This window comes from Strongylocentrotus purpuratus, unplaced genomic scaffold (assembly GCF_000002235.5).
Source record: "Strongylocentrotus purpuratus isolate Spur 01 unplaced genomic scaffold, Spur_5.0 spur5_scaffold_7, whole genome shotgun sequence".
NCBI lineage: Eukaryota > Metazoa > Echinodermata > Echinoidea > Camarodonta > Strongylocentrotidae > Strongylocentrotus > Strongylocentrotus purpuratus.
Genome location: NW_022145613.1, coordinates 576,899 through 599,772, shown reverse-complemented (window position 1 = coordinate 599,772; position 22,874 = coordinate 576,899). Strand labels below are relative to the sequence as shown.

At 36.0% G+C, this 22,874-nt stretch overlaps 1 protein-coding gene across 1 annotated transcript in view; it reads left to right on the top strand.

The window, feature by feature from the left end:
• The window catches only part of LOC593256 (krev interaction trapped protein 1), a 34,086-nt gene extending 12,006 nt beyond the window's left edge, over nucleotides 1–22,080 (top strand). The window contains exons 3-15 of the mRNA XM_030974425.1: nucleotides 7,765–7,898; nucleotides 13,040–13,174; nucleotides 13,883–13,945; nucleotides 14,390–14,483; nucleotides 14,826–14,933; nucleotides 15,561–15,662; nucleotides 16,677–16,740; nucleotides 17,165–17,316; nucleotides 18,207–18,373; nucleotides 19,574–19,709; nucleotides 20,214–20,393; nucleotides 20,851–20,976; nucleotides 21,395–22,080. Coding sequence (XP_030830285.1) covers nucleotides 7,765–7,898; nucleotides 13,040–13,174; nucleotides 13,883–13,945; nucleotides 14,390–14,483; nucleotides 14,826–14,933; nucleotides 15,561–15,662; nucleotides 16,677–16,740; nucleotides 17,165–17,316; nucleotides 18,207–18,373; nucleotides 19,574–19,709; nucleotides 20,214–20,393; nucleotides 20,851–20,976; nucleotides 21,395–21,493 — 1,560 coding nt within the window. The 3' untranslated portion in view covers nucleotides 21,494–22,080. The remainder of the gene's footprint in view (nucleotides 1–7,764; nucleotides 7,899–13,039; nucleotides 13,175–13,882; nucleotides 13,946–14,389; nucleotides 14,484–14,825; nucleotides 14,934–15,560; nucleotides 15,663–16,676; nucleotides 16,741–17,164; nucleotides 17,317–18,206; nucleotides 18,374–19,573; nucleotides 19,710–20,213; nucleotides 20,394–20,850; nucleotides 20,977–21,394) is intronic.
• Nucleotides 22,081–22,874: the final 794 nt, after the last annotated feature.

Here is a 22,874-nt window from a genome sequence, read left to right as displayed (position 1 = left end):
CACTGGCTGATAAGCTCGTTGGCGAGCTCGTTGGCGTGCCCGTTGGCGAGTTCGTACGAGTTCGTCGACAAGCTCGTCAACGAGTTCGTACGAGTTCGTCAACGAGTTCGTCAACAAGTTCGTACGAGTTCGTCGACAAGCTCGTCAACGAGTTCGTCGACAATCTTGTGGGAAAAAAATGGCTGCGAGCTTAATGGCGTGCTCAACAGCATGTTGGCATTAGGGACTTTTAGATTTGCGTGGACTGAAACCTGTGACGTCCATTGAAGGCAGTGCATAAAAAGGACGTCGACCGTAGCAATCCACATTGTCTTCGTGCAAATCTAAAAGTCCCTATTGAGAACTAATTTGTGTCTACATATAGAGGTGAACTTGATGATCCTGTTGAGCTATTGGCATGCATATATATTTATCTAACTTATCAACCTTCCAATATCCTGTTAACATCTGCAGGCTGGCTGTGCAGGGACAATTCAGTTGGCAAGCTGGTGAAGAATACAGTGATCCTCTTTAGAATAAGGGAAAGTTAAAAGCTCATTACTTCTGGGATATCAATCAATGAAAACACTAATATATCAAAGTACAGAAAGAAAAGATATAACATAAAATATAACTTAAAACAAGTATCTTTTTATTAGAGTCAATACAAACCCTGTAAAATACATGTTACCTGTATGCAGGGTTCACAACTTCACACTACGATATGAATGAATAAATGATTTCCAAATTATATAATTACACTGTATAATGAAATTAAATATGTGAGTAATTACACTGTATAATACTCTGTCTTTGAAGAAATATTATTATCCATTTTGGTAATTATTCCATCATTCTAATCACTCATAATATTACAAAGATCCAAACTAATAAAGCGGTATTCATACAATAACTATATAGCATCCCCCTTCTTGTCAGTGTATTCACCAACCCAGGGTACCAAGTAATGATACAAGTACATATACTATAGGATCTCTAGAATAATCCCTTCTTTATATCCGCTAGCAAACTAGTTTTCAGTATTCAGACAAAATGCATTAATGTGCTCTCATGTTGCCTAAATGATAGGGTTTGTCAGTCAAGATACAGGAATATTTACATGAATATAACCTTATCACATAGATTATATCTAATGTTACTTTAATGAAGTGAATATACTATGTGCTATATAGATAGAGAAACAAACTTCCCAATATATGAAAAGATATCTCACTAGAAAGAGAATAAATACTTTATCTCATTAATCATTACTCTACACTTCTCTTTCATAAATGTATAAGAGAGGTAGGCCTAACTGTTGGCCTATAAATACACAAGTAGAACATTTAGTTATAAGGTGTGAGGAATTAGTTTTTCTCTTACCTAAAACAAAGGAGCTGCAATACCATTCAAAACCCATGTCTGCTCTCTACAAAAGCAAGATGGAGAAAGACTTGCCCAAAGTGGCCTATAACTAACACATCAATTCATTCTTATCAGGAATGCTACCAGTGGTAATTCCACAAGAGAGAGTAAACAAGAAAGTGAGAGTGGGGAGAAGAGAGGAATAGAGATTTGTGTCTTAGCACTGGGGAATCCTATGTACATAAGGAGAGAGCAAGTTAGAAACAGGGAGTTGACCTCGAATCAAGGTCTGGGTGTGTGCTCTTATGTAATACCTGATAGTGACATTTCAAGGTGTTAAATATATGATACAGTCAGAATAAATGGCAACCCCCCCTTCCAAATCTGGTATGCTGCAAATAAATGTTTCAAAGTTTCAAAAGAATTTAATTAAATTTACAAGTAATTTGACAGGTTACTTCAGCATGAAAAAGCTATTGTTTCAATTTCAACACAAATTTTCTGAACTTTCAATGTAATTGCATATACAATTTATGTTCTGACAAAGAGGCTCAAAAATGTATCAAAATAATAAAGTATGCATTTGTTTACCTTAATTATTTCAGGTGAGAGATATCTTCAGATCAATTAAATAAAAAGGATGCTGGTGGAGACAAGAAACTAGGAAGTAGGAACTCATTTTCCTTGGCCCAAGACATTTTAAAAATACATGTACATATATTAATAGAATAAATAAAAGAAATTGGCATCCTGAAGGGAACTTTGAAATACATATACATGTATACCGTGTGAGTCAAAAAAAAGTTTACAACTAGAAAAATGCTAATTATTCTAAAAATCATCTATGAACAGTAAATTATTATACATCTTATGAAAGAGTGTTTTATTCCAAATCGTTTGGTATCACTTTTGTGTGGTATGTGTTCACGCTTGGATGAACAGGAGGCATTGTTTGTGAAAGTGCAAAAATTGACTTGCGCCAAAGTGATGCCTACAGTACATGTATGTATTATGTTGGGATCAGCGGAGTGAGAGAATGAATTGAATGTATCAAATGAAATGCATTGCATATGTTTTTTGCAGAAGCAAAGTCACAAGCAAACACACTAACAATGTTCGTTGATATTTTATATTCAATTTTTGATATGTGTGGCATGATTAATTTTGTTTGGGATGTTATGTTGATCTGTAATGACTGAAATAATACCCATATCGCAATTGTTTTATTCAAACATCACATTAGCAACTTTGGCGCAAGTCGATTTTTGCACTCTCGCATACAATGCCTCCTGTTCATCCAAACATACCACACAAAAATGATACTAAATGATTCAAGATAAAACACTCTTTCATAGAATGTATAATAATTTACTGTTCACAGATCATTTTTAAAATAATTAGCAATTTTCTAGGTGTAAATTTTTTTGGGACTTACACTGTATACCTAACTGTTTTCCTGGGAGCTGGATCACCTGTTTACCAGCGAGATCGTGGCGAGCTCTGGGGAGCTCGCCACGAGCTCCTCAGTGTAACCCCGAGCTCGCCACGAACTCCCCCTTTTACCCACGAGCTCGCCACGAGCTCCCCCTTTTACCCACGAGCTCCCCACGAGCTCCCGAGTTTACCCCCGAGCTCGCCACGAGCTCCCCAGTTTAACCCCGAGCTCGCCACGAACTCCCCCTTTTACCCACGAGCTCGCCACGAGCTCCCCAGTTTACCCCCGAGCTCGCCCACGAGCTCCCCAGTTTACGCCCGAGCTCGCCACGAGCTCCCCCTTTTACCCACGAGCTCGCCACGAGCTCCCCCTTTTACCAACGAGCTCGCCACGAGCTCCCTCTTTTATCCACGAGCTCGCCACGAGCTCCCCAGTTTACCCGCGAGTTCGCCACGAGCTCGTGGCGAACTCGTGCACGAGCTCGCCAAGATTTTGTAAGATCGTTACAAGCGTCCTGGGAGCGTGTTACGAGCTTAAAGCCTAAAAAACGATCTTATTAAGCTTACCACGAGCATAATACGAGTTCGCGACGAACTTAAATTTGTATAGGGGAATACTATCCTTATGTATCACACTACACTTACACTTTAGGTGTTAGACAATGCTGCTATAGAATTCCAGGGAATGTTTACTAATTTAACAATTTACACGTAAGGTAGCAGAGTCCTTCTTAGCCAGAAAGGGATAAAGTGGTAAATCCGTTTTATAACCTCATGCACTTAATCTCATAATCTCTCTGGCTCATACTACAAAAATGATGAGGCGTAAATAGATGTCATGTCTTCTCCATTTCCTGAGGGACAGTGCATTTTATTTATGGGTCTATACTTATGCTACGCTATTCGTTCAGTCTGTATGCAAGGTCCATAGAGTAGCCTAGTCAGGTACCCTTTCATTGAAAGAATAACTTTATAAGTTGTGCATTTACACTGGTCTACTTTCATTGCATACCCCAGAATGTGTAAAAAATCTACTTGTACATGAACAGAAGGTCTGATTTATTCATGTTTGAATTTAAAAGAAAAACCTATTAGACAATGGAACATTCCAGGATTGATGTAAGTCCTGTAATGAAACGTCAGGGATGACACATGGCCCCATTATAAGTTCCTGTTGCCAAGAGCAATTACCTAGTCCTAGCCAGAGAATGCCAAGTTGACAGCCTCAAGCCTGCCACATCTTATGGTAGCTTTATAGAGGTCATACAAGAGGAAATGTCTGGCCTGACTCTGTAAAGCACCATGAGTCAAACAGTTTGGAGCTCTCACTCGACCCTTGTATGTATAGTGATGATCCATTTTGACCGATTGGTGCTCGTAAACATCTTTCATTATCATTTAGTATAAATGGAGTACAATGGAAAGACACCTGAACAAGGCGAATTAAAAAGTGCTGAGTAGAAAAACTCATAATTTTGGGAAGCAAAATCAATGTGTTGCTACATCAGCAATTTGTTGGGGAAAAGCTGCCCATGTAGAGTGTGCATTTATAGCCAAGGAGTACACATGCCTGAGTGAACAATCACATGCCCTTTTCTCTGGGCTATTAGATTTTCTTTATTTTTCTAGTTCCAAACAGTAAAAACAGATTTCAAGTTGATAAACTTGAAGTAATAGATCAGGAAGATGTCCTAATTCTTTTACTTGTACCAGGGCTTGACACTCTCAGGCAGCCAGGACGCATGGACCCCAGGAGACTTGGCCCCCCCCCCCAAAAAAAAAAAAAAAAATCTGAAATTTTCAATAGGGCTCATGCATACAGACTCTAAATCATTCAAACTGGATCTCTTTCCAAAAAGTTAGTGTGGAGCCCTGCTTATAGGTTGCTATTCAAATTGTTTTTTTGTCATTTAGATCTATCATTAAGGAGCAGATTTGTAATTCATTTACATCATGAAGGCTAAGTACAATACTGTACTGTACTAACAAAAAACATGACAATGCATTTTCTATCAAAATGAAACAAAGGCTATAGAAGAAGTCAAGTTCATTCTATAGATGCACACACGGGACACATTAATAAACAAGAATTTTTCATTCTAAAAAGATAAATATGTTACTCATTTCATATCAGTTCACATCAGTTATATATTTAATTCCGGGAACGCACGTTTGCCGCTTAATGAATACATGACTGCCAACCAGCCCGGTTCAATTAATTTTCCTCTTCAGTATAAATGTACATGTATTTAAATAATAGAAATTCAGAATATTCTGATAAAGGATTATAACCTGGAATTCAAATTGATTGGATTGAAGATACTGCCTGTAATCTACCAGTCATCACCTGTACGCACCCATTTATTTGTTGCATATTATCCCCAGGGTCACCGTAGTGAGATAGCAACACAGGATTTGTACGGTGGACGAACCCCATGACACATGGTTCCTTGCTTTCCAACTGTATTCTGCCTCTTTGTTCTCTGTATGGAATGAGTAACCCCCTGCCACACAGACAATACACTGACAAAAAAAACCTAAAGGCTACCTTAGGTCTAGAATTCATTGATAATTGGTTGGTTTGGTAATGTGACTGGGGTATCAGCATTTATACACAAACTGGCTTCTTAGAATATTAATGCAACATTAGCAAAAAATGTAAGTTCATCTTTTAGATGACGACCTTTTGTCCTTTCCTTTCACTCTGTGATAATGAAATACACGCTGTATGAGACTTGTTTTCATACTCTATGTTTATGAATGAGTGATACGATATGTAAACCGGATAGAACTGTTTTTATTTATTTTTTTATTTAAAATGGTTTATTTCATTAAAAAACATTCGCGGCCCGAGAGCCGAATTACAGTTTTTTTTACAAGGTATACATCAGTGACAAAGTGAAATTACACGTAAAACATTATGCATGGTAGCATTATGGTAGTAAAATTGGAATTCTTTTGTACATATGATATATAATTGTGCTTCAACGACCTTGGCAAATTGCTCGGAACATATACAGAAATTCGAATTGTATTACCATACTTGCAATAAAATTATATATTAAACTTGTACAATATATGAATAGCAATACATTTTTGATATTCAAAAGAATTAAATGTTTTGGTTGGAAAATGCATAGCCAGATGGGTAAGGTATGGTTATGGTGTTTTCTTCAATAACAGAAACAGAGACAACAACAGAAACCAAATCCACTGTTGGTGGAGTTAAGTAGTTGGCACGGTCATACTACTCATATCCTGCAAACAAACAACTGTACAGTAGTTTCATCCAAATGCTATCCACCTGATATGAACAGATAAGAACATCATGCTTGTTGTTCTGTATTTATAATGTATTTAAATTTGATTATTAAATTCATGTAATGCTTGCCAGCTATCAAAAACAGGGCTTCTATCATAACAAATTAGGCTAAATTACCATCTACATGTATCTTTCTCTCTCTCTCTCTCTCTCTATCTTTCCAAAATGATACTTTCAGTACACTTTCTTGGGATCGTTTTTCAAAACAAATTAGCAAGAATTTGAACTTGTCTGTCATCACAAATATTGGGCTAAATCTGAACTGCAGCGTACATAAATGTATACCGGTATATTCAACTTTTTGACCTGGCAAATAGAGGAGCTAATTATATAAGAATAATAGTGAAGTCACCACTTGTATAATCATGCCTCCCATCACCCTTTTAACTGATCTCTCAACATGTATTTTGAAAGTTAAGTAGTACTTCCAGATTTGATTTATGCATATTTGGAATTATTTGTATTAATACTTTTTTATTTAAACCTAATTAAACTACAATTGACTTAAATTTCAAGAGAATAGATTTAAAATTTGCCTTCAGAACATATTTATAACACATTAATCATGAATATTAAAAAAGAACATCTTAGAAAGGATATTCACCCAGCTTCATTTTCATGGGAGAAGAAAAATAATCAGAACTAACTGATCAACAAAGTAATGCATGAAACTGGACTCATTTTGCATTGATAAGATCCTGCTCATGTTTGTCAGAAGCTGAAGATAATTACTGTCATTTGCAGAAAGGAAAAGCTTTAATGAACCACTAAGGAATGCATATGTCACCAATGATCTGTCATAGAGAGATAGAAACTAAGTAATAGTATGGTTAATAGAGTTTGACAGGTCAATGCTGTGTGTCATCATTCTCGCTAGATTGACAACCTGCAGCTTTCCAAAAGGGTATTGACCTCTTTGTGAATACCTAAAATATATATTCGTATTCGTGTGGAGAACTGCTTCTTATGCGAGATTACATGTACTTTGCCCTTTATTTATTTGGAACCTCCTGTCATTGTCCAAAACAAGAGGCAACTAACATATGAAACATGTAGCTAAGGAGTTTGAGGCTTGAGGTTTGTTGACAACAATATCACTAATTTGATAAATTTAGAGCTGAATGATTTCCTTCAAAATTAAAATGTGTCGGTGATCATTGCCCTTATAGTCCGGTGTGTTGAGAGCCATGTCAGAGAAAACAAAAATGTTCTTTATCGTTCATATGATTAAACGTGGGCCTTTGAGAGAGAGAGAGAGAGAGAGAGAGAGAGGGGGGGGGGGGGGGTCCATGAATCTGCTTGCTCTGCATTCAATCCCCAAGTGGAAGCAGATCAAGAAAGTACATCTAGCGATTTTCAGATTAGCTTAAGGGTGTGGACCAAGTCCAGACTCAACTCTCCATGAATATGAAAGAAGTATTAGATAAGTACTAGTACCCCAGTTAAATCTGAAATATTTTGGAGGTTATTATCTTATGGTGTTTGAGGTTACTTCATGGAGGAAATCATCCAAAATATGTACCGCAGTTTGACGTATACCTATATGTATTATGATAAACCTCTTCTTCCTGCCACTTCAGACATAGAGACATCAATGTTGCTTGTCTTACATGTAGAATTATGTTTAACAAATGCCATTCTCTTTCCCTCTTTGTTCTACATAGAAAATCAATGAGTTCATCAGCGTTGACAAAGCAGTCATCAATTTCTTCTTTGGTCGAGGTGTGCCAGACTACAATAAGATCAAGGCTACTAATAATGATGATCAGAGGAGCCACATACACACTCCTCCAGACAAGTAAGTCAGAAAGTATTTTTTTGGTGCCAGTTTAGTATGAAAGAAGTGATCTGTATCATGGGCAAATTGTGCAGCAATATTAACTAAGGCTGTGCACAACAGTGTAATGAGGTACCCGAGTACACTCCCAGGCTCACAAGCGAATACTCAAATATTCGGACGCCATGTTTTTTTATTATTTTTTTGAATTTTTTTGAATTTTTTTGAATTTTTTTTTTTTGATTTTTTTTTTGCCACTACCATACCACTCGGCAGTTTCCCAGGTCCCTCGCCGAAAACGCATGCAATTTTACTTTGAGTTGCAGTTGAAGGCGCCGATTTTATAAGAATAATAACATTAAACAATGCTGTTTTAAAAACCAAAGATGGCAGAATAATCCATTTTCCTCCAAGTCCAAACAGAAATCTGGACATTTGGTCCCAGTTTCTGAAAGGTGAGTTTGACAGTGCTTGAGTTGGGAAACATTTTTACCGACGGTACCATGCCAGCGGTCGCCGCTTTCCCTGGCACGGGTAAGTGTGGGCCTGGACTTTTTTTAAATTTTTTTTTTTTTTTTTTATTCTTTATTTTTTTGTGGCCGAATATTCGGGTACGAGAAATCGTACCCGAGTAGTTGTCAACCGTGCGGGTACTCGAGCATTCGACTACCCGTCGCAGCCTTAATATTAACAGAATCCAACACTATGTCATTCATTGATTGGTATTCAGACTCAGATTCAGATTTTGATCGATTCATATTTACAAACTGAGGAATTCAGCCTGAATTGAATAGATACTGACATAGCAAATATAATAGTCATAATACAATATATAACATAGGTATATATGTCATGATATGAATGTAAATACTCTCCACACATATAGGAAAAGGAAGAAAGATAGATTGAGTTCAGTTCAGTTCAGTTTGTTTTATTATTATCATTTCGCAGCCTCAGCTGAATTACATGACAATTTACAATCAAGTTAAAAATAGCATCACATTTCATTTCTAAACATCATATTTCATAACACAATGCAAAGGTATAAAAAATAGATACTTTACATGAAGTATAATTAATATTAGTTAATCTGGGAAACATAAATACTTACAGTTTTCTTAACCTATTTCCAGAAAATTTCTTATGATAGCTCGTCTGTAGTTGAAGGAGTATTTGTGTTTGTTTTTGAGAGAAGGTTAGAAAGGGGAGAAGATGAGATGGAAAGAAAGGGAGAAAGGGAAAGGAAGGAGTCGAATGGGTAAAAAGAATGTTGTAAAAGTAAGTTTTTTTAGTTGAATGAAATACCATTACAGAAAATAGTGTGAAAATCACAACTGAAACACAAACTCCAGACTGTGTCCTAATAGTTGTATGTGGAATTTTGTGTTGTGAAATTCAATGCTTATATTATGTACAATATACTAGATAGTGCTATTACTGCAACCACTAATTGATGGCTTCCAATATTGCCTGATCCTTTAAGCTACCTCTCCTGCTTTAGAATTAACTCAATCTCTCTTTCTCACTTCCTCTCTCTTTCTATCCATGTTTCTCTCTCTCAAATCATCTCTCTCAAATCTTCTCTGTCGTACTTCCCCTCTCTTGCATTGATTTCCTCTCTCCCTTTTCGATCTCCTTCTCTCTCTTCTGTCTCTCTTTATCTCTGTCACTTCCTCATTTGTATTGCTGATAGATACACACACACTCTCTCTCTCTCTCTCTCTTTTTCTTTCTCTCTCACTCTCTCTTTCTTTCTCTCCCCCTCTCACTCTCTCTCTCTCTCTTTCACTCTCTCTCTCTCTGTACTAAGCAAACTAAAACTTTTGAAATCTGTCTTGTAGGATGACAAGTTGCCGTAGTTCCTTATAGAAATAATAGTAGGAATAAGAATATGTTCATGTACCTCAGGTATGAATACGTTTTATACAGGTTCAAAAATGAATTGCATACATGTGATGAAAGAGATGATTTAGGATAAAATATGATGTGGTTTCATCTAGGACTGTTGCCAGAAATATCAAATACCCCCTGGTCAAACTTTAAACCTTCTTTGGTGTGAAATAATTTGCTTGTTTACAAAGTATTTGGCAAGTGGTAATTAAATGGGGGTTAATTCACCGGAGCATATGTTCAGTATTGACAGACACAGATTAAAAGGGGATTAGATGGGCAGGAAAATAACATTGCCATGTCACTCTGGAAAGTATGAGTGATAATTAATAGAGTAAAACAAGCTGTTTTCATTGGATTATTTAGATCCTCTGTAAGTGAGGGCTTCCCTCTCTCCCATCCCCATCTTCTCACCTCTTCCGGATTCATACCCTGCATGCATCTCCTTTCTTCTTGCCCACAACTTAAAGGGCAACCCAATCCTTGTACTAAGTTGAATTGAGTGTGAGCACACAGTCGGAGACACAGGTTGGTAATCATTTGGAAGAAACCAGACAAATAATTAGAATATCATAAATGTTTGAATGTTGAAATCACTAAATGTGAATCTCGAAATGGGGAATCGGGCATTCAACTGTGATGTGATTGGGAACCTCTCTCCCATTTTATAATGTGAACTAAAATATGAATTTCCTGCTTTCTTCAAATTATTTTTCCTAATGGGATATACTCTAATGGATAGCAGGTTGTTAATATATAGGTCATCAAAAGAAGTAAATGATATCGCACTTTACAACAATGAGAGGGTTGTCAGACAATTCATCACAATAACAAAACTGTTTTGCCAAATTGAACTTGAATTGAACCATGTATCTCTTGTAACTTCATTTTTTTGGCCTTAATTTGTATTGTCTATTTTCATGCAAGCTGTCACTGATCTGTTTCTTGAGTGTTTTGGTAAAATTGCCCTTTGTAGTCTATAACACAAGCTTGAAGAATCACATCTTTTTTTTTAGGTGTTTTGCATAAAAATGGAGAACATAAAAATGGTGAAGCTGAAAAAAAATCACATATAGATTTTATTTGAAGTTCTAGGAAAAGTTATCACAAATAATTTACTATAGACAATATTAAGATTGTGAATGAATCAACTGGACACAAAGTTTTAAGTACATTACCATACTTGTACATCACAACATGCCTTTTCCTTTCCCTATCAGTGTATACGTTTGTGGAATATTATGCAGCTATGAGCTGGGGCCTGTTTATGAACAGTCCTATCATTCTGTAGACAGTATTTAAAGGTAAAGACCAGTTATGGTCATGCGATTGCATTGTGAAAGAAACGTTGTGGAATCCATCAGAAAAGGTTGATCATCTAGCATCTAGCATCTGCAAGGTTCTGGAATCATCAAAATGATAAGAAATTTGGCCCATTCATCGTAAAGTTACAAGCACTATACACAGAAAGATGTATATGGGACTACCCTATATCTCTCACAGACCATGAGAGAAACAAATTTACCAAATATATGAATTAGTAGGCAGTTTCCCGGCAAATTTTTTATCGTCATGTATTAGTCAAAACATATTCTTTCACATGATTGGTAATGAGAGCTTCCATTTCATTTTTTGAAATTGGGGCGTTTCCAATACTGGTCTTTACCTTTAAGGTAGCTGAAAAAAATTGGTATCCTTTCAGTATATAACGTAGGCTAAATTGTTAAAGGCCAATCAAGAAGTTTTTAACATCAAAATATGTATTAACATAGTTGTACTATTATAATTCGTTTGAAAGGTTTCTTCATTGATAACGAAGGCCAAGATTTAAAAAAAAAATATTATTATTATTTATTCGACCATTCATTAAAAAAAAAGAGCACAAATACAATACAGCATGGCAGGAGAAATAGGCTTTCCTATCACAGTTTGCATCAATGAAAATATGTGCTCCCACAATCAACAAGCAAAAATCAAGACATGATTTTCATTTGGTTAAAAAAATGGTGTCTCAAAGTATTGCATTATTTCACTTTTCAGCCATTTTTTTGTTCACATTAGAGTCTGGAAGAAAGGGAATAGATTTGCTATCACAGATTTTGATAACAAAACCATGACAATCATTTTTCCATCGCCAAAACAGCCTTTTTGCTATTTTTACCATTATCTCATACTGCGACTTTATCCAGGGTCTCATGGGGACATGTCGTTGGTGATTTCTTGTTTCAAGACTTTGAATGACCTTCAGAGAAAGGCAGAAATCTATAAGATGGTATGAACAGACCACATCTGATCTATGATGGCATCTGGATCGAAACCTCAACCAGGCTGAACTAGGCTAATTAATCTGATATGTTACACTGTTTTCTGATATGCAGTCTGTTTAGATAGTTTCCTTTGAGGATTAGAGAGTAAGGATTTGGCAAAGAGTGGCACATTTCCTCCAATCAGAAAAAACCCATTTCAATGACATCTAGAATTTCCTTGAACAGACCAATAGCATCTGTGTGTTCCATTTACGGTATTCAAGAAAAAGGATTAATAAACCTACTTATACAAAGTTTGAAAGGCTACTGCGTGGGAAATGTCTAGACTCTTTATGTTCTTTTTATGTATATTTGGCAGCCTTTTTCATGATATAAAAGGAAGAAAAAGAGACTGGACAATTATATGACCTCCATTAGGTTGAGGTATAAAAAGAGAGAGAAATCTAGCCAGAGAGTGATAGAATAAAGTAGAGGAAGGGGAGAAGGTTAAGTTGAGAGAGAGAGAGGCTGGGAAAAGAGGCAGGGGCCACCTACATGTACATTGCACTTTGAGTGTTGTTTTCAGCTAGTGCCATTTTCCCTGTTTTACAGGATTAGTAGGACAATTCTATGCCTATCCTTGTGTGCTTGATAGTAAATCGAATATCATCTCATCTAATCGATCAATGTAAAATCCAAAATTAAAGGAAATTGTTTAAAAAATAAAAACATATGAGAATTCAATATATACTACAAAATAGGGTGACAAGTACTATAAATAATATTATATATTTGATAAAATGATGCATAATTTTTAATGCAAAAATGAACAAATATGGTTGTACAAAATGTTGTGATAAAATGATGCTACACCATTTATGCAGGTAGAAATAAAAATGATGGTGGTACATATTGCATTGTTCATAACTTCATATTTATTCACATGCACTGTCAACAGTACCATGAGAGATAAATTTACTTTGAATTAAGAAATGATTTATTTTTTATCATCTCTATTTTAAATAGTTGGGTTGACCAGTACCCCCTTCATAGTGCTGCATATGAAGGTAATGCTACTGAGGTTGCACAGCTCCTTCATAGAGGCTACCCAGCTGATCAACCTGATGTACATCTATGGGTACCACTTCACTATGCATGTTGGTAAGTAACTATTAACCCCTCCCCCACCCACCTCCCCCTCCTTCATTCAGACCAGCACAATCTTTGTACCTAGGAACAGCTATTTAATAAGGAGTAAATACATTTAATCTGATATTGTACAACAAAACAATGTTTATAAAAATGAAATTTTTAGCATCATTTGAACCCACAACTTATTCCAATGTCCATGTGAACTTGGTATTGATTGAAAACTTGGCAAGACTATTAAGTAAGTGCACGGTGCAGTCTTTTGGTTAATCTAATTATTTTTGTACTTGAGATGGCATCTCTTTACCGGGATCATTGTGTAAAGATACAATCTACCATACAAAATGTATTTTGATTTTTGGGGTGACCGACAAGTATCATGCGCAGGTTACGTGAATTTAAAAGTAGTATTATGCGCAGGTGTATGCCCTTTAATCAGTTGGACACCTGGTGTTCAGGACTGCGCACAGTACACACCTAGCCTCATAGGACCATACTCATAGACCCAGATTTAATAGCCATTAGGTTGTTGGATGAAATGAATCATCTTCTGTAAAACTGTATCAGCTGTCAGCTACACCTGCTTGAAAACATACTCAATACTGGTGTGAATGGGCCTACCCGCCTGATATTCAAATGCTCTCATAACCAGCCATATTTTACACCAATTAATTATGTGGTATATCCCAATTTCTAATGATAACCTTTTCATTTTTGCAGGAATGGACATGTGGAAGCGGTGAAAACTCTCCTTCTAAATCACAACTGTTCACCTAACACAGAGTAAGTATTGATAAGCCGAATCATGCTATGTTTATAAACATGCAAGTCTTACTTAGATCTATAGCGATAGGCTTTGTATTGTCTCTAGTGACATTGGAGATGTACATGTATTCCCTCGTACCATACTTTTGCTAAAAGCATATGTAATTTATAGAACTGCATGTGCTCCTTTTAAACCAGAATGAGAGTGTAGAATTCTATATGGTTCACTGGTAGTGTTAAAAATGTTAATACAATGTAGCAAATACCTTTTACACATTATGTTTAGAGTTTAGGTTTTATTTGTGTTTACTTTGGAAAAAGAATTTCCAAACATTTTTTTAGGCTAATAGATTATATTTTGCCTCAGTCTCAAATGTGGACTCATAACTTCCCACTCTATTATTGAAAAGAAAATTCATTTGTCTTTTAATTTTATTAACCATCTTGTGTTTCTACCTTTAGGAATGACAGTGGGTCAACGCCGCTTCATTTCTCAGCATTCAAAGGTCATGCGGAGGTCGTACGATTACTGTTGAATCATAGAGACATTGACAAGGTATGTTCCTTTACCTTAATACAAAGAGTGGTATCAGAGTAGTGGTAACAGAGTGAACAAAGTGCTGCTCATAATGATTCAGTGTGATAACTAGTTGCATACTTGATAGCTTGTGTAGTATAGTGTTATCTGCTGATTTCAGGAATTCTATAAGAGATCAGGATGAAAAAAAATTCATACAAAAGTATACTGGTATAGAAAAATTATGATAAGTGGTACACTGTTACAACAAAAGTGTTTTAAATTTAAAGATGTAGGTATCTTTTATATTCTTTATTATATACATAAAATAGATATTGAACATAATAAATGTTCAATAAACTTGATTTCTTCTTATTTCAGTTTGTAGTGAATAAAGAAGGAAGAACTCCCCTGCAACTTTGTGAAGAATCCAGGCAACATGACTGGGAAACCACAAAAAAACTACTCAAGGAAGCCAAAGAAAAACCAGTAAGTGTGTCATTAGGGCTGTTATCATGACTATGGTTACCAGCATTTCTGAGAGAAAAATTAGGTCAAATACTCTTTTCCAAACTTTGTGCTATGTGTAATCACTACAATGCCCCTATTCACCCTGTTTTATGGTACGTAACTAAAATGGCTGTAGTGTAATGAAAATGTCAAATTTTCAGATAATACCCATCATAAGTTTGAATAACCAAACAGTTATTCAACTCAGGTAACTTATAAACAGTGAAAAGTAGCTTTGGCGGAGAAAAAAAACCTTGGGATTCAGACTGAACCAATGTTTCCTTGTGTGAACAATTCTTGTTAATTGCCCTCATTACGGATGTAAAATTGTGTATCACTCTCCTTATAGCTGATACTGTGGAGCATGTAGAGCACCATTCAAATATTGGCATTTGAGCTTTCATATATATGGGTACACATGTAAGGCTCAAATGATGCTTTTCATATTTCCATCATGACTAGAATAAACAAAAATTGTGTTCTGCACATATCATTAAACAATTTTTTGAACTTTAACTTGTTTTGAGGAATTTTGAAAGAGGCAGTCACAATGACTAAATCAATGTGAAACTAAGCTTCTTCTTTTTTCTTCTTCTTTCTCTTTAGTCTCACATAAAGATTGATGTACATCTAATGGACCTGGATGGATCACACGTGGTACTAGATCTAGAGAAAGGCAGTAATACATTAATAGCAGATCTTGTTCAGGTTAGTAATACAGTTCATATAAAGCTATAACAATGGTTCTCAGCTTTGGCTTATGACCCCATTAAGGGTAATCTGGATTATATTGGGGGGGGGGGGGGGGAGGGGAGGGGGGGGGGGGGGAGGGGGGGGGGGGGAGGGGAGGGGGGGGGGTGTAGAAGTAGGTAAATTTTATACTATAGCATGACAGGATATTAAAGGTATTACAAAGTTTTGATAAAGGGTCATGAATTTGGTTCAAATGAACATATTGGATGCATATGCGATCCTACAATATTCAGTGATTGTTGTCGCGGTTGAAATCGAGTCTAAAGTGATAAAATTGTAAATAATGAACTCTTTATGTTGTATAGCGCCCTCTCAAGAATGATATTACTTTAGCTTTTAAATAATGTTTCTTGACTACATTAATTAATTAAGCTTGTAATACAATGTAAAGCGCATAGAGACATACCTTGTATAATGCGCTATAGAAATATAATTTATTATTATTATTATTATTATTATTATTAATCAACCGATTTGCTATTCCCGTTTTGAAATTATATATCAGAACTACATATTCTGAGATTTTCATGGTCGCAGCTACCATGGAATGGCCTTAGGCGCTATTTGATATATTTGAAATTTAATTTGTCGAAAGCAGAAGTGTAAATTTTCTAGTGCTCATTATATATCCACAGGGGCATCCAAATATATAAAAATTGTAAAGAATTACTATCGATCCAATTTTCAAAATTTCCCAAAACTTTGCATTACCTTTAATATGGGGGGGGGTTCACGACACTGACAAAAACGTAAGATCGCAATGGCTAGCAACCACCGTGTTAATAAAAAAGACAGTGTGGTTGCAAGGTAAGAGTTGATTTTCATTCTGATATCTTCATTTCCAACTATCTGCAGAGTAATTTATTGTGCACTTGATAAGGAAACTCAATACGGACTATCTTGGTAAAGAATTATATTGCTATAGAACCTTACTCGTAAAGTCCTGTTTTGTTTTATTCCCTATTTTAGCAATTGCAGTTACCGAGAGGTGGTCTTCAGATCTTTGCTGTATGGATTGCTTCACAAAACCTGCGTAAGTAAAAATGGACAGTAACAGCATAGTATGAACTATTGAACTATAGAACTTCAAAACATCCAAACAACCTAGAACCGCTTCTCATTACAAGGGATTGCCCTATCTAGGATGCACTAGATCATGCTGTCTCAAGGTGAAAACATGGTAGTGTATTTATCAATAGAGATATGAACATAGTTGAGAAATGCTATGACCCGTTTGAGATCTTAGCTACTTTAAATATAGTACTAGCATTGAAATTGAGATGAAAAAATATATGAGAGTATGACATGTAAAATGAAAACTAGTTCATATGCTTTCATGAAGTAAACTTGTACTGTGAAGCAAGATTTTAAATGTAAATATGAACAATTATCTTCTATGGACATATCAAACAAATGAAATAAAAATGAAATGAAATATGAATTTTTGTTCTTTGCAGACTTACAGATGCGCCCAGAGCATAAACCTGTGTTACATTTAAAGCAATGGGATTCCATCATAAGACAACTCACTAACTACAACCCTGATACAGAGCGCCCTCTACTGTATCTCAAGAGAGATGCTCTACTCACGGTGGAAGAAGAGAGAACAGTGAGTGTTTCTGATTCTGATTCTGTTCTGATCCTGGTCCTGATCCTCAAGAGGGATATATATAGTTGACCAATAAGAACGTTATCGTTCAAGAGAGTGTTTGTTGCATCTAGAACATTTCGGAATTGAGTCCCATCACATTGCAGTTGTGGGGAGGGACTATGATTATATTACCCCTTTGGATTGCTTCCCAGAGTCTGGTTTTTAAGGTTTCAACTGAGTTGCAGGCAATGCTGCTGGGGGTGCACAATCTTACATGGGATATCTCATGTCTGTCAAAGATTTTCAATCTTTTTCATGAGTTATCGTCTAGAATATAGTGACAGATCTATGGTGACTGAGTACTGGAATGGGGAGGCCCAAAACTTTGGAAAACTCTCCCAGTACTGCTACGCTTAATGACAGATGTTGAAGTGTTTTTACAAAAGCACTTAAAAGTTATCTTTTCAATTAATGTTTCCATCTATTATAAATTGTAAAGGGCATTGAAAGGGCCTGTGGAATTTGTTCTCGAGAGTTATCAACAGCTGTCACTTAAAATGTCATGACAGATTGTATCGGGCAAAGGAATTGGTAGTTTACTGAGAGGTCTTAGTAAACTGCCAATTCCTTTGCCCGATACAATTGACCTCATATCAATAGGAGAAATAGAAAACAAGGAAGATGCCATGACCAATGAATTTATTGGGACTGTACAGTCTCAATGTTGGATTATATTACATCATTCTACTCCTTAAAAACTCATAAAAATAAAACAAATTTGGGTGATCGTTATCTTTTGTACATTGCATGAACCCTTGGTTAACATGAGCATTCTCATAAACAAAATTAATCCTCCTGGGAGTGGAGATTAATCTTACTCTCAATTATCATATTTTTTCTTGATTTAGATTCGAGATCCCCAAGCCATCAAGATGCTGTTTGATGAGTGTTTGCTGAATGTATTAAAGGGAATGTATCCATGTAATGATGCTGATGTTATCACACTAGCTGGTATCTATATGCAGATTACATATGGTGACCATGATCCTAAGAGGCATAGAGCAGGATTCTTGAAGTAAGTTGAAAAACCTTTCAGTACTCTCTCTCTCCAAGATCCTTTAAAGTAGACACACAAAGAATCAAAAGTGTTTTGAATTGATGCAAAACTCATATCATTGTGAAGGGGAAGCCTTACTTATCAAATACAACAACTCTCCTCTTCAAAATATGTTTGGGGCCAGCAGTAATCAACTTTCAAAAATGTTAGTTTTGAGATCCAGATTTTCTGCCTTCAGCGGTCCTTTGTAGAGCGTCAATATTTGTGACGTCACACACGGAACACTGCTGGCTAGCTGCAGACTAATACACGCACGACTCTGGTACTGAGCTGTTTGTCCAGTGTTTGACGTCACTATTCAGAGCTCGCTCCGCTCGTGTGTTTGGCTTATGTTCAGGGGCGTTCGGGGGTCTAAGAAGAGTCTTGAAAAATTGCATTTTACGCCTTTCCATGATATTTATATGATTTCTCAGCAAATTATTCATGTTTTTCAAGAGAAAATCTTTCCATCCATATGTAATTTGTTCTAATTGTCAGTTGTAGTGAATTTTTCTTTGTGTAGCTCCTTTAACACAAAGCTTAGCAATTGATTATTTGATTGTTTGATTGTTCATGGCTATGAATTTGAAAATTGCATTCAGTTGATTTCTTATCTGTGTGTTATGTGCCCTAGGTGTTGTATCTATAGACTTTGGCAATCATGCTGCTCTACGATTCTTGATCTTGAGCCTCCTTTATCAGTTTTATCAGTTTTCAGTGTTATAAGCAGATATGAATAATTTATGAAGTCATGAGCTGACATTCATGAAAGCATACTAACCTTGGTCCATGTCTAAACCCTGATTAAATTGGTTGAGTTAGTCCACATATTTAGGGAACTAAATGTCAGCTCCTGTATCTTGTATAGGTAACCATAGTACTCAAACATAAATGACTACACAATATCATGTCATCATGAAATTAAATTAATCATAATTTAATTACTTTGTATGAAATAAGGGTGTCATTAAATGTATTCTTAGGTATATTTCTTTATTATAAAAGGCTTTGTAATGAACAACTTTTATATTGATGTTGTACAATATGGTAGATCATAATATCAAATAATGTATGGGAAAATAGTTTACCCCCATAAGTATTCACTCTCATGCCTATTTATGTTTTGTTGATTAATGAAGATTTGATATCACACTTTGAATTTGATTGATTTCATTGTAGCAACATCAACCTGAGGCATTTCATCCCAAGCATCAAATTAGAGGGTAAAGGTCAAAGCTCAAGGAGTACAAACTGGGCTCAGAAGATTGTTAATGAACATCGGAATGTCACACAGAAAGGCATTAGAGATGTCACGGTAAGTGGAAATAAAAGCTACCTGGTATGTATTCTCCGGAGTGCCAGAAGGGCATTTGGAAAATGATTCAAGTTAATGCCCTTTTGGCTCTCATTATTTGCCATGTATTCCTTTAAGGTTTGTTGAAGTTGTACAAAAAATAAATGAGTGTTCATTGACCTAATACAGATACATTTGTCACACAAAGAAAAAGCTGACATTAATCATTGTAGTGGCATATGGTGTGTTGACTCCATACTGTATTCAAATTATAAGTTAGCATGGCACTGGTTTTTTAAATGTTTTTTTATGTAAGATGAAACTGTTAATTGATTTATGATAGATTCTGAAATATGTGTATGAGAAAAATGCTCTAATCAGCACTTGTATCAAAATATCTTGCATTTTTCTTGCACAAAGATTAAAAAAAATATAATTGTTAAGGCGTGTTCCGTAACAATTGCTCACATTTAAGTGCACATATTTGTTTAGCTTTTGATGACATGTTTCTGTTCTTTTTCTCAGAAATTACAAACGATGTACTTGGAGATTTGTCGGTCCTTCCCTGTGTATGGTTCGGCCATATTCTTTGGGTCAGCACAGCTTGGTGGTAGCCGGAGAGGTCAAGGAGGGTCACAGAGGTCACCAGCTGCATTTGTTGGGGTCAACTCTAGAGGGATACATCTCATTAATGCCATCAGTAAGGTGAGGGTTGTAGTCTGTTGTTGCATCCAGTGTAGAAGGCTCTTCAATCATATCCATTGATATGTACTCTCTCTGTCTCATTACATGGTTCTCTACTCTCGTCTGTGTTAAACCACCTTGTCCAATGATTGTTGTTAGTCTTTGTGTTTGTCCAACTCATAATGCTGCTGTAAACCAAGAACTTTCTGGAATCAGTAGCTATGGCCATTATCACAGTAAGAGACTTGTGCATATGTAAAATTGCAGTGTTATTATGTGATTCCTTTACGCATTAAATTCTTGCCAATCGGACCATTCACAAAGATTGCAAAGTATTTTGCATCCAAACATTTCTAGTCTTACACAATCTTACACAAGTGCTTGTTATTTTGTTGGTATAGATGATGTTTCATGTATGTTTATATTTGTGTTTATTCATTTATTTATTTGATGGTCTTATCTATGTTTGTTTATGTAGATGATGATTCTGAGTGTTGGATACAAGCAAGGATTGACATGGGAAATATCAAGTGACATGCAGACATTGACTCTACTCATCCAAGATGGCAATGGCTACAGGTCTCTACCAGTTAAGACTAAACAGGTGCATAGTACTGTGTTATAGGAGAGGAAGATGCAAACAATGGCTATACAGATACTTATGAATATATATTGGGAGTTTGATGACACATTGAAATAAAATGGATAAAGTGAAATATTTTAAAAAGTTAGGTTTCATAAGACGAGCAGTCTATAAAGAAGATAAAAACTGATATTTCTTGGCCTCTTTTAAGAAATATGGAGTTCATTGCACATTCAATAGTAGTCAGTTTAATTTGTTATTCTACCTTTGATGCGAGGCTATACTTGGCATCAGTAACTGTAGACTTGAAATTTGTCCTACTTAATTGTACCATTTCGGTGGTTAAATTGGTGATATTTGTTGTAGTTTTCTTATGCTACTTTCTCATTTTTTAAATCAGGATATAGCTTATAACTTGTTTTTCGATTTGTGTTTACAGGCCGCCATCATCAGCAATCTAGCCAATAAGCTTTCAGGAAGAATGAGTCCAGAAGATCAACCCTCGACGAGTAGAGCCAACAGCTTACAAAGACATTGATCTGTAATACCTTCCAACTAGTAAAGCCAACGGTTTACAGAGACATTGATCCGTAATACCTTCAACTAGTATAACCAACGGTTTACAAAGACATGGATCCGTAATACCTTCAACTAGTAGAGCCAACAGCTTACAAAGACATTGATCTGTAGTACCTTCAACTAGAAGAGCCAACAGCTTACAGAGACATTGATCTGTACTACCTTCCAACTAGTAAAGCCAACGGTTTACAGAGACATTGATCCGTAATACCTTCAACTAGTAGAGCCAACAGCTTACAAAGACATTGATCTGTAGTACCTTCAACTAGTATAACCAACAGCTGACAGAAACATTGATCTGTGATACCTTCAACTAGTAGAACCAACAGCTTACAGAGACATTGATCTGTAATACCTCAACTAGTAGAGTCAATGGTTTACAGAGACATTGATCCGTAATACCTCAACTAGTAGAGCCAACAGCTTACAGATACATTGATCTGTAATACCTCAACTAGTAGAGCCAATGGTTTACAGAGACATTAATCTGTACTACCTTCAACTAGTATAACCAACAGCTTACAGAGACGTTGATCTGTAATACCTTCAACTAGTAGAGCCAACAGCTTAAAGAGACAGCTGGTCGTGATTGAATGGTTCTGGGATTATACATCTGATGGTGTAAAGCAGAAGCTTGTATTCAATGTTTCTTTATGTAGTTCACAGTATCTTTTTTCCATCCAGTCTTAGGGTACAACATAGATGACAACTGTCTTACGCTCTTAGCTCGTTATGGAAGATTTCTGTGCACTCCATTTTAACTTTTTACCTCAACATCTCTGTGCTGACAATCATGGTATTGTCAATCACCTGCAATAAGGCTGTTGTAGCTGTGTGTTGTCAAGGAGGGTAGTGAGACTAACAGCCTTATTGCAGGCAGCTAATGATGCTCTCTTGTGAACTCAAACACTGCTATTGGTTCACAAGAGAATGTTTGCACAGATGAATTAGACTTAGTACAGTACTGTGTAAACCTCAACTATTCTACCTACATGTATCCCCTAAAATACTTATAAAGACTCCAGTATGAAGTGAAACTTGTTTGATGAATAAAGTTTGCTTTGTACTTCATTATGACAAAGAAGCCAAGGCTTTCTTTGAGAAAGACACATAAAGCAATTTTGAAGTGTTGTATAACCAAGTATGAAGAAACACATGTGAATGCTTGAGTGGTTATCCATTCTGCCAGAGTATACATCTAACCACGCATCCTTAATAGCAATCTTGTGTATTTTCTAATCTACTGTTGAACCTATATCTCACTTTCATGTGGAAGGTGAATTTAAAGAGTGATATTGGAACTTTATTTCTGATTGATCCCCTAAATCCCATCAAACGCT